Source organism: Ictalurus punctatus, chromosome 25, assembly GCF_001660625.3.
Source record: "Ictalurus punctatus breed USDA103 chromosome 25, Coco_2.0, whole genome shotgun sequence".
In the NCBI taxonomy this organism is placed as follows: domain Eukaryota; kingdom Metazoa; phylum Chordata; class Actinopteri; order Siluriformes; family Ictaluridae; genus Ictalurus; species Ictalurus punctatus.
The window spans coordinates 2,004,134-2,017,262 of NC_030440.2; the positions used below are offsets into that span (position 1 = coordinate 2,004,134).

Sequence of the window (13,129 nt, forward strand, 5' to 3'; positions counted from 1 at the left end):
TCGCCGACACTTTTTATCGAAACGTAAACTAATTGACCAAACATCCGTGCCATTTCTTTATAAACACACATGGAGTCATCGCTCCTAATCATGATGAACTCTTGAATTGCATTACAACGGTATACCAACAACAGAAGACACAAAGAGGACCGCCTTTTGCAATTACCAACCAATCAGTGCATCAGTTTTCTTGTCGCCAGGCGGAATTCCTTGTATGGCCAATCGCATCAAAGAAAGGCCAGAGTCAGCTATTTTAATAAATCATGATTTTGAGTTCTTAACACTTGAAATCTTAAGTTTATGTATCCAAAACGCAACATTTTAAGTAATGTTTAAGTCCCGCTCGCGTGATTGTTGAAGTAAAGACACCATTAGGGTTTACGGTGTGTGGAATCCATCCCAGATCCGAGGCTGTTCTGAGTATCAGTTTAGTGTTCCTAATAAAGTGGACGGTGAGGGTTTGTTATTATACATGTTCAGGAGGACGTTAAAGGCTCGCGTCGAATTGATCTTACGAATGTGTCGAACGTTATCTCTGGTCGGATTGTGTGTGTTTTTTTTGTTTTTTTTAAAGTAACGTCGTTGGCGAGTTGTTAGTCACGAGAACACGTGAGTTGCTAGTTTTATTCCCCGTTCGCTCTTTCTCTTCAAACCCTCACACTCAATGCAGCTCTTTCTCTTTCTCTTTCTCTTCCCCTCTCTTCTCGATTCATTCCAGCTCATTATCTTTGTACCTCCTCACTCATTCATCCTTCTACAACCCTTTTATTCTACCTTCCCTTGTTTTCTTTCTTTCTCTCTCTCTCTCTCGTTCTCTCTCTATCGCTCTCTCTCTCTCTCGTTCTCTCTCACTCTCTCTGATGGATGATGACTCACATGAACCGGAGCTGGATAATTCAGAGCCTGACAGGTAGCACTCACTAAAAGGATTGTCACTGAGCCAAAAGCTAGTGGCAAGGTCCGGCAAGTTCTGGAGTTACGCTCCTTTCTTTCTCTTCCTCTCTCTCTCTCTCTCTTTCTTTTTCTCTTTCTACCTGTCTTTCTTTGCTGATATTCTTGACAGATGGAGGTACGTGCTCCACACAAATGCTCTCCTCCTATATGATGACTAATGGTTGCTGGGTTTTTTTTGTTTGGCTTGATTGCCTTTCTTCATACGTAGCACTGGAATTTGAAGGAGGTGTTATAGACTAATAAAGTCCATTAAAGCTTCCGTAGCTGTGATCAAAACGAGTTCCAGAAACTCAGGACCATGATGGACAGATATAGATATAGGCATCTAATTTACAGCATCAAGCTCTAATTCGCATCTTTCCCTGTAGCAGGGAGAGAAGCGTGCTCGTGCGGTAGTTCATTTCTAACCGACAGCACGCCAGCAGATGGGCTCTGGACTGTGTGGGAGGCATATGCCATCCTTTCCTCCTTTCTCTTGCTCTCGCTCTCCGTCTTTCTCTCAGCCTTGAAGATGGAGACTGTGCGGTCTGTTGACTTTGCCGCTTGTCAAGTCACTCTAAATTGCCATTGCTATACATGCAGAGGGCTTGTGAGGGCTTGTTTGTTATCTCTGACTGGTACGTAATTTCCCCAAACTGTTTATTCAGCTGAGAGGCTCAGCCAGATGTCACTTTTATTTGGTGTACGTTCATATTTAGTATATACAATGCACGTAGAGTATGAGCGTGCACGTGTGTAATCACTTGCTGTATAGATCGCAACAGCCCCGTGCTCGCTTGACCCCCTCCCATCGACCCACCTTCCATCTTCTCCTCATCTCTAGTTTCATTCTAATCTACCTGAGAAGATTGTGAACAGATGGGCTGGCTTTGGATCGCACTGAGAAGTTTCAGGAGACTTCATTGTCGACGAAATGCTTATGCACAATGTGACAATCTCCTCCTGCATGTTCGTGCTCGGTTGATTGAGGCTGAGAGAAGAAGGCCGAGCCTGTGAGACAGACTGAAATGCTCAGCGCCGGCGCCTCTTTTGTTCTCTCGCTGGAACGGCTGCAGAGGATGGGAGGGATGCCTGTCAGACTCGCAATCACCGCTCTCTCTCTCTCTCTTCTCTCTCTCTCTCCCTATAGCACACTCTCTTTCTCTCACTCTGTCTCTGTCTGTCTGCTCGAATGGCAAATCCCACTCCGGAGGGGGCAGATCACCATGGCGACGGTGCCTTGGCACGCATGCCTGTGGATGCTGCAGTGTGGAGACATTGAGACTATGCGCTCCTATAGCAACTCGTGCTGGGAGAGGCAGCGGCAGGCCCCCTGCACCGAACTCCCGGCTGCATGGGAGCCTGATATGAGGATGTATGCAATGTCATTGTGATAACGGAGAGACTAAGACTTCGAGAATGCTCTTGGCACTCAGACCAATTAAACTTGATGAAAAAGAAGATTTTTTTTTACTTGCTATTGTACTGCAACACATTTTTTTTTTTGTCCTCTTTGGATTTAGCAAAGAAAGGTGACTTTTTTCATAGCCTTGTATGAGCTCTGTATGAGACTATTCGTCTAGACTAATTTTATATATATATATATAATGGGTCTTATATATATATATATAAAAGACATAGAAAAAGGTGTTAAGATATCTATTATAATTCCTATAAATGGCTTTCAACAATATATAGTCTATGCAGTAATACTGTGTTGGTGGCTGTAGAAATTATGGAAAAGAACAGGCTCTGGCAAATAGTCATTTTTTGACATTAGTAGAGTTCATCAGAGCATTTGTCCGCCAGGAGTTGTCTGGGGCTGAAGTCATTATTTTTCTCAGCAGCACTGAAAGTCTCTCTCTCTCTCTCTCTCTCTCTCTCTCTCTCTCTCTGTCTCTCTCTCTCGCTCTGCATAATTACAGCAGCCGCACTCAAACCCTGCCTGTGCTGCTCTCTCATTCAAATGTGGTTTAATTACCTGTGGAATTTTAATTGGCGTGGCCTGCCAGTGGGAAACGCGAAGGTGTGCGAGGTCATAAATGGCTCATAAATGCCCCCCCCCCCAACCCCCACCCCCCACCCCCCACACACACACACGCTGCTGGCTGCTTGCCCACTAAACCCGTCACCACCACGGAGTGTTCTATGTTCTACACAAATGTTCAGCAAGCGCACAACTGCATAAAGGTGAAAATTGCAGCCGCTTGCTATGATACACATTTGCCATTTCGGTCCGTTTTATGAGGCATTCGAATGAGAAACGTCAGCAGTGGTTTGCAAGCAATCACAGACCTGGCTTTGCATTATTAATTGCAATAGGGCTCATTTAAATCAGAAATTCATCACAATGCATGATTCATCGGTATCAGTCGGTATTTAAAAAATGACAAAATAGCCATTTGCAAAAAATAATAATAATAAAAAATCAACCCCACCCCCCAAAATGCAGATACATCCATCCATCTTCTATACCGCTTTATCCTTTTCAGGGTCACGGGGGAAACCTGGAGTCTATCCCAGGGAGCATCGGGTACAAGGCGGGGTACACACTGGACAGGGTGCCAATCCATCGCAGGGCACACATTCATTCACATTCATACACTACGGACACTTTAGACACGCCAATCAGCCTACCATGCATGTGTTTGGACTGGAGGAGGAGACCGGAGTACCCGGAGGAAACCCCCGCAGCACGGGGAGAACATGCACACTCCGCACACACAGGGCCACGGTGGGAATCGAACCCCCGACCCTGGGGGTGTGAGGCGAATGTGCTAACCACTAAGCACTATAACAGTAAACTACTACTAAGTCATGGTATATTATAGCCATAGTACGAATATGTATTTTTATTATAAGATTTGAAGCGATACTCCTTAAACTCCAGTGAAAATAATTGGATCCTGTGAGTTTACAGGAGTTAAGTTATATTTTCTCCAGAGAAAAAGAAAAAATGCTTTGTACGGACTCCACTCTCATGTACAGTATATACTGTACTGGCTACTTTATGAATGTGGACAGACATATGGACCAAGGGTTCTCAAACTTTCTGCAGCCAGGGAAATAAAATATATTCCATGACACAACTCAACCTGTCAGACTATTAGTATAGAGCCTGTTATTACCACTGCTTTGAGGAGAGCTGTTCATTTTTGGGAGTGTCTCAGGAGCTCGTAGATTCACTCCAATCCTCACAAATCTTGCTTTTATATTCCCGGCTTGGTGCGGCTCGGGTCAGAGGGAGGGGTGTCGGGAATAAGCTACCAGCTGCATTTCAGTCAACTCATTCCCACAGGACATGAAGTCCCCGGATCACGGATACGGTGCTGATGTGGGACAGGGGCCCCGAGGCGGTGACGCAAATGTGTCACAGGCAGGGGGAAAAAAAATCATTACAGTAAAAATGTTCAAGAGGTTTTTTTTTTTGTACTCATTTCTAAGCCATATTTATTGTGATCCCTTTGGATTGTTGGTGTTCAATTCCAGAGAAAGCAATTCAGTATTTCATTAATTCCATGCTACTTTAAGGAAAAACCTTTATTGGCAATTCAAGTATCCAGGTACAAGTAATTAAAAATAAGTAAATGATTAAAGTATATGCTTAGGCAAATGGGTTCTTAATGGGTTTATTGGTTAATTACATTCTTAGCTTCTGAAACAAGGGTTCTACTTGTTTTAGAAACCCTTACTGATAGGAAAATACTCTGTCGTAGGTTTTGCACAGAACCTTTAAAGCATTCCCCTGAAAGGACGAGAGCAGTAACAAGATCAATAAATTAGTCTTACTTTGGTATTAACCCAAGAAATCCACACATATAAAGAATTCCAAATCTTAAAGTCCATAAATAAAGTTATGTGTAATAATGAGGAATGACACGGGGAAAAAAGTATTAAACACGCTAAGTGAAATGTATTTAATACTTAGTGGAGAGGCTTTTGTTTGTAATGAAGCTTCAAGACGCTTCCTGTATGAAGAGATTAATGTTCCGCAGTATTCAGGTGTGATTTTGACCCGTTCTTCTAAACATATCGTCTTTAAATCTTCTTCAATCGGATTCGAGTCAGGTGATTGACTGGCCCGTTCTATTTTTTTCTCTGAAACCAATTGAGAGTTTCCTTTGCTGTATGTGTGGATCGTTGTCCTGCTGGAAGTCCACCCACGTCTCATCTTCATCATCCTGGTGGATGGCGGCAGATTCTTCTCAAGAATCTCCCGGTAAAGGGCTCCATTCATCATTCCTTCAATTATATGAAGTCAGCCAGTACCATGTGATGAAAAACAGACCCACACCATGATGCTTCGATGTCCAAACTTCACTGTTGGTCTAGTGTTTTTAGGGTGATGTGCAGTGCCATTTCTTCTCCGAACATGGTGTGTAGTAAGACGGCCAAAAAGTTCAATTTTGCTCTCCCAGTATTTCATAGGCTTGCCCAAATGAGTCGTAGCAAACTTTAAACGAGCTTCGACATGCCTTTTCTTTAGTAATGGAGTCTTGCGGGTGAGCGTGAGCAGTGGAGTGCATTGCCTATTGTTTTTCCCTGTGACGATAGCACCTGTTGCCTCCAAGTGTTTCTGGAGCTCTTTCCGAGTGGTCCTTGGCTCTTGGGCTACTCTTCTGACAATTCTTCCGACTCCCTGGTCAGAAACCTTGCGAGGAGCTCCTGTCCGTGGCCGGACGATGACGGAGGGATGTCGCGTCCACTTGTAGATAATCGATAATCGGCCCTAATCGTGCTTACTGGAAGATTCCGAAGTTTTGAAATACATTTGAAATCCGATTCCATCAATATGTTTCGCAACAATAAGGTTGCGAAGGTCTTGGGAGAGCTCTTTGCTTAGACCCATCATGAGATGTTTCTTGTGTGACACCTTGGTAACCAAAATCCTTTAAATAGACCATCAAGTTACTAACCCAGCTGATATTAATTTGCACAGATATTGGGTATAATTACTTACGGATTTCAGCTAGTTCCTTGCCTTGGAGAACTGCTTTTTCTTAGCAGGTTCAATACATTTTTCCCGTGTCATTCCACCTTATTACACATAACTTTATTCACGGACTTTAATGTTGTGAATTCCTTATATTTGCGGATTTCTTGAGCTAACGCCGATGTCCGGTGAAAATTTCATGTGAATAGTTTCACCGGAAATATATTTACTGAAAAAAATGTTGACACATTCAATACTTATTTCCCCAACTGTAGGTTAAAAATAATCTTTTTAATTCTTAGTATTTAATAACCTAGGTAGGACACTGAAGTGGAGTTTAGATGATTAGGTGGTTTTCACCTATTTTAATTCAAGTGATCAGTTAAATTGGCTAATAACTATAAGCCAATACAAACTATAATAACTATCTCAATAATCAATGTAATAACTTTGATCAATTTTTTTTTTTTTTTTTTTTTTTTTAAAAGAGTTACCTGGTTTGCATGATGGCCTCCATGTTGAGAACCCCTGTGGACTATGGCTTTAAATTGGAAAAGATGGACCTAGCGTTTAAACCCTCCCCGTTCAGAGTCTTAGTCGATTGCTCATTCACTACTGAGAGAGCAGAACCTTCAACCCTCTTGGCAACCCACAAACAAGTCCTCTCAGACAGAAATGGGATAATTAATTTCATGAATTCCACTTTTAAGTCACACATAATTGTGCATGCTGTTTTGGGGCAATTAAAGTGTAATTTCTCAACAGTTAATGATAATTAAGGGATTTGTGTAATTGAGGGCTGCTTGGATGACTTTAGCATCCTCCATTTTGGTTTTGCAAATGTGGACGGACAGATTCAGGAAAGTAGCGTCCTGGGGCAAGACAGTTAACGCAGCATTCGTGTTTTTATGAATGAATGAATGCCTGCGGTTAACTTCAGGCCAGACAGTTGCGATATGTCTTGCATTAAAATGAATTGTGTTTTGTTTTTATGATGACTCAATATAAAAACGTCTTCTCCACCCTCATTTTTGCATGTCCACTGCAGTGTTTACGGATGCCCTCTGGCTAAGAAGAGGAAAGGCCAGGAGAAACCTCCGCAGGAGCCAGCTACTAAACGACGGCCGTTTTTAACCATGGCTGATGGAGAACCGGTGATATACGACAACTACGAAGCTATGGAAGAGAGCGAGGAGAGAGAACAGGACGAGTTGGACGAAGACGTGGAAGAAGAGGAGGAGGAAGGCGAAGACGGAGACGACGAAGAAGAGGAGTGCTCTGAGGACAATGACGAGGCCGGTGAGGAGGAAGACGAGGAAGACGAGGAGGAGGAAGATGAAGGAGAGCCTGAAAGGGAGGAGGGAGACGAGGTAGAGCAGATGGAGGAAGAGGTGGAGGAAGATGAGGAGGCGGTGGAACAGGATGGAGATGATGAACAAGAGGAGGAGGGAGAACAGGATGAGGAAGAGGAGGAATACGAAGAGCAGGCTCATCACCAAGGTGAGGCATTTCAGTTCGTGTGAAATTTTTTTTTGACGTTTTTTATCTATTTTTTTATTATTTTGTTTGAACTCTGCATTTCAACATGAGATTTTAAATGAAACAACGTCTATGAGGTTAAACTCAGCTTTAATTTGAGAATATTTTTACGTCTTGGAATAACAGAGTCGGGAACTTGTTTGCTGCTTGCTTGGTTCTCGGCTGGCTTCTGTGCGTAATTATGTCACGCAGAATCGAGAAAACGAAAGGTCCAGGGTTGATAGAATATTTACATCTGGAATCGCGTTGCTACTGTCTCTCAACATGTCTATCAAAGACGTGTCAATGCCAGTAAACTCGAAACCCTCAGTCACACCTGCTCGTCACCCTGCTCGTTTCAACATGCTATCAATTGACATTTTATTCAAGAAATCCTAAACCACCAGCTAAATTCATTCAATATTGAATCTTTTATAATTAATTTTCCTGAATGAGAAAGTTTTCATTTCAAGCCACATAACTGACTGAAGTACAATCGAATCGTTCCGCAGTCTGCTCTGGTTGAGCAGCACTTAGTATTCTGACTACAGCGCGGCTGAGAGCAGGGAACATCCCTCTGGTCCCCTCTTGAACTCGTGAAGCCGCTGATTGCTTAGTATGCATCTCGGCCTCATACTCCGAATTCCTCGATTGTTTTTGACAGTGTCTTCCCAAGCAGCGGAGAGAGGGAAGCTCTCTGAGTTATTAACTTTGTCCCCTTTCACATGCACACTGCCATTTTACAGGTGTCAGATACATTCAGCTCCCCCTCGCCCGTGGAAACGGGCTCCTCCTGAGGTTATTTCTGGCTCTAGAAGCAGAGCATCGCATCCTCCACTTATCCCTGCTTTCTCATCCTCCCGTGTCCCAAATACAAGCAATACTAAAATTGCTATAGGAGAAAATGGGAGATTTCTGGCACTACTGTCCTCACAGTTTCTTTAGCAATGGATGTGTTTTGGAGGGTTTTTTTGTCTTTTTAACTTACATCTCAATCTGATTTAAGGTCAAACTGCAGTCAATTCTGATATTGCATTTCTGTTATACTTGGTAGTACGTGCAACGTAATGATAACGGTAATTACAATTCAGATATATTTGGATTTTGGAGATGTTTAAGACCTCATCTCTCTTATGTATGCGACACACTCAGGCATTGGCATAGGAAGAGTCTTGACATTCGATTGTGAAACTCCAGAGAGAAAAGGCGTTCTGTTCCGATTTTAGAGGAACATCCCTCTCAATCTGTCTGAATTTATGTGAAACATACACAAAGCATGCCCTATATGCTGGTAAATTGTTTATACTCTCACTTTAGAGAATAGTTATTCCAGTTGTGGACAATCAAAGCCCAGCCAGATGTTTGAGAAAGACAACAACAACAATAACAACCCAACCAGTGAAGAATATGAGAACTATGATGAGCTTGTAGCCAAGTCCCTGCTGAACCTGGGCAAAATAGCGGAGGACGCCGCGTACCAGGCTATGACGGAGTCCGAGATGAACAGCAGCTCGTCCAACAGTGCCGGTGAGGACGACGACGAGGATGAGGAGGATGGTCACGAGCACGGAGGACGGAAGGGTGAGTTAAGTGTGGACCTGGACAGTGACGTGGTACGGGAGACAGTGGACTCACTGAAGCTGCTGGCACAGGGTCACGGAGCTGTGCTGCCAGACGATGGCTACCCTGAGTCTGGTCCTGGCCAGGAACACCATAACGGCCAGCCCGAAGAGAGCGAGGAAGGCGTGTGCCTTAGCAGTCTGGAATGTCTGAGGAACCAATGCTTCGATCTGGCACGCAAGCTAAGCGAAACGCAGCCGCTCGAGCAGACTATGTTGCAGCACCAGGCTGAGCAGCAGCACCTACACCTCCAGATGCACCACCACCTGTCTCGCTATGAGAGTTGCCATCAAGCCCAAATGGAGCCTCAGAGACCAATGGAAAGGAGCTACTCAGACATGGTGAACCTGATGAAGCTCGAAGAGCAGCTCAGCCCAGCGTCCAGGGGTTACCCCTCAAGCTGCGCCCAAGAAGGGGATGAAGACACAACATCTGTGGCGTCAGAGCATTCAGACGAGGCCTTTGACATCACCAAGGGTAACCTGTCCCTGCTGGAGAAGGCCATCGCTTTGGAATCAGAGCGTGCCAAGGTCATGCGTGATAGGATGGCGTCGGAGCAGGCAGTGGCTCGGAGGGATCATCAGCGGCTACATGGGGAGCACAGCCCCAGGCAGAGTAGTGGAGCTGAGGAGCGTAAAGCCCGACTACACCATGATGGGGCAAGAAGAGCCTATTACCCTAAAGGTAATAAAAAAATGCTGACGCCAGAACGAAATACATCACTCAGTTCTATGTCACTGTTATATGGGCTAGGAAAATTTTCTCCTGTAAAATGTATTGGGCTAGCCTTTTGTGAAACGTTGTATCACTCAGAAAGCGCTACAACACAGTAATTTAACATCGCAATAAAATAATAATAATAATAATAATAACAATAATAACGAAAAATGGCATAAAGTAATATAAACACCATGAAATACAAGCACAAACTTAGCCATAACACCAAAAACCAAACCACAAATAACACCATCAGGCAAACTGGGGTCACAGCTAATAAAAATAGGTCTTATGACAGTTCTTAAAACCGTGCACTGCCGGAAATGTATATGTAAAACATTCCAGATTTATTGTGAATTTGCAACGAAAAAGTACATCCTTCCATGGAAGCGTGAGACCGTGCTGAAGATCAGTTAAAATGATTTGCTTCTTAAAAATTTGAGTACACTTGAGTGTGGACACTTTAAAAGCTTCACTCGAGTATAATTTGCACCAGCTATTTCCACTTTTAAGATTGAGAGTGAAATTTTGACACAGTAGCCATAATGGCACTTTTCATGACATGGGGACAAAGTTCTACTTGGTTTGATTGGCTACTGGTTAGTCTCTAACAACCAATTACAAGCAATCAGTACGCATTTCGGCGAATTAAAAATCCCTCCATCAGGGTCTAAAGGGGCTACGGAGTAGCATATTTTTATACCTCAGAGGTGTTTGAGTAACTGTCTTTGCATTAAGTCTTAGCTACATTACCCCAGTGGTGTCTGTACTAGCTGCAGGACTCCTTTAATGAGACGGACACATTATTCTGGTCGATCTCCGACGCTCAGATTGCAGTGGCAGTGACAGCAGTAGCAGCAGCAGCTTACATTGTTAAAATAGGCCTGCACAGTAACATCAGAGGCTTGCCTTGTCAGGCATGAGTAATGGCAATCTGCACGGCCCGTTAGGACAGCAATTCTGTCCATGGCCTATTTCTCCAAAACTACTTTGATTCACACCCACCTCCTCTGGGAGAGACACAGCTATGCTATGTGCTCTTATTATTATCCGTAAGAATCTGCCAGACCGTATCAGCATAACGTTTTGCAAAGGGTCGTTATGGTGTTCTCATCCTCTGCTCACCTCTGGATACTGCCCGTTGTAATATATGTCATGACTTTACCTCCATCGCTCAGTCTATGAAGCTTGCAGCAATATCTAAACACTATATATTTCAGTCAGATTGCAGCAGTTCGTTGCTAATAACCAACTAGCTTTAGCTATTGCACATGCATGACCAGAGCAGCTAATGAAGCGCTATGAAACTGGGATTGTACGATAAGTCCTTCTTCATATCAAGGCTGATAATGTTAAAGAGAAAACCTTGACTAGTGTTTGCGATGCTCGGACCGACAGCAGCCAGTTATTACCGTGTTTAGAGATAAAGCGTGACATCGGACTCATTTCAATCATTTTTTCACTACTGTTAGGGTTTTTGGTAACAATGTACTTGAAGGTTTGGAAACATTCTATTTATAAGCAAGTAATACATTGTTTACTAATTAAAGATTGATTGTAAATCGTTGCTAATAGAATAGTAAGCATCAGTAAATATAATAATAAAGCCATTTTAAAATAAATACTTAAAGAGGACCTATTATGCCCTTTTTTTTTTTTACAAGATGTAAAGTCTCAGGTGTCCCCAGAATGTGTCTGTGAAGTTTCAGCTCAAAATACCCCACGGATCATTTTTATACCATGCTAAAAAATGCCCCTTTTTGGGTGGAAGCAAAAACGCGCCGTTTTCGTGCACGTCTCTTTAAATTCAAATGAGCTGCTGCTCCCCGCCCCCTTTCCGGAAGAGGGCTGTGCCCTTACAGCTCGTGTTTCGGATACTACGGTAACAACAAATGCGGGTCAAAGTACACGTTGTTCGTGAGCAGGTAATGAAGATCAGGGGCGGGGGTTTTTTTTGGTTACAAACCTACGTAGGTTTGCGCAGGAAGTAAGTCCGGAGTCACTGACCACTTTGATTTTTGAAACTTTGCAGACTTTTTACATTCACAAACAGCTCTTTAAGACACTACATGAAAGGTGATATGTGAAAACGCTTAATAGGGGCACTTTAAAAAGTTAGCAAAACTCATTTTTCTCTGCCCCCAGCATACTCGATCTAGGACTCCGAGGTCTGCTGGTTGAAAAATTCATTTCTTAATAAATAAAAATGAAATAAAATGTGAAATCTTCATTTATGAAGGTTTTATTGCTAAGTATTATATAAGTTAAACATTTCTAAAAACATTATATATATATATACATGCGTAAGTTATATAAAATGTATTTTAAATCCATGCAATACTGACATTAATTAATCATTAACTAATCATTAGTAAATCATGAATTACTTGCTCATATATTTATTACCAAATTTTAGATGAAATTGTTACAAGTTTCGCTGATTCTTTTTGGCCGATTAAAAAAGAATCGCTCTGTGTACAAGGCCGAATTTATTATTGAATTTCATTAGTTGGGGGTGGGGTGTGTGTGTGTGGGGGGGGTGGTTGCAGTGTAAATATGGAACTCAAAGACTTTCAATAGCTGAAAGTTGCATTTTCTATCAACTTTAATACAGGCCCAGTTCTTGGTGCGATACATCCAGTGCGGGATTACGATGGCGCCAGTGACGTTGTAAATAAAGCGACCGTCGATCAGTCGCAGTCTGGATGGTCAGGAAGCATTTCTAGGCGATATTGTAACAAAACAAACCAAACACTATTAACATCCAGTGAAATACGGATGGTTCCACGCTCATAAACCTTATATTAGCTTCATTATTTTTGCACTGTTTTCCATGTATTGTAGTTATCGGACAATAAGCATTTGATTTCATATAGGATAAGAAGTGAATGATTCAGAAAACGGTTGTTCATGCTAAAAACTCTCACAAAGTATTTGCTTTTACTTTTAAGAGAGTGCTGTGCCCGTACAGTAACTGATTTCGTATGAGACAACCTCTATTGTCTGACAGATACTGAAGGAATGACACGTTTCTGGATTTCCACAGTTCTTGCGAGATAAATGTCAAGGTGATGACGATTTTTCAAGAAGGACGTAAAATTTCTTTCCACTTACATTTTTAAGCTCGCATTTTGAATTCCGTCCTTGTATATCTGCATACTTGAGGATGGGACTGAATGCTGCAAGGTTACAAGTGGTATAACTTGGAGTAGCCTTTGGCTGAGAAACAAAATCCATACATGGGTAGAACGTTAGCCAGCCTAGCTAACGAGAGCGCTTTACACAAGATAATAATAATAATAATAATAATAATAATAATAATAATAATAATAAAATAATGAATCTGGATTAAGAACAACTTTGTTTTTTTTGTTTTTTTAGATGATTAATTGAAACAGCAATCAGCAG

At 42.4% G+C, this 13,129-nt stretch overlaps 1 protein-coding gene across 2 annotated transcripts in view; it reads left to right on the forward strand.

Annotated features, from left to right (window-relative positions):
• The window catches only part of myt1la (myelin transcription factor 1-like, a), a 52,868-nt gene that overhangs the window by 21,445 nt on the left and 18,294 nt on the right, over positions 1-13,129 (forward strand). For both annotated transcript variants that reach the window (XM_047150954.2, XM_047150950.2), the window contains exons 6-7: positions 6,915-7,366; positions 8,702-9,688. In XM_047150954.2, the coding sequence (XP_047006910.1) occupies positions 6,915-7,366; positions 8,702-9,688 (1,439 nt within the window). The remainder of the gene's footprint in view (positions 1-6,914; positions 7,367-8,701; positions 9,689-13,129) is intronic.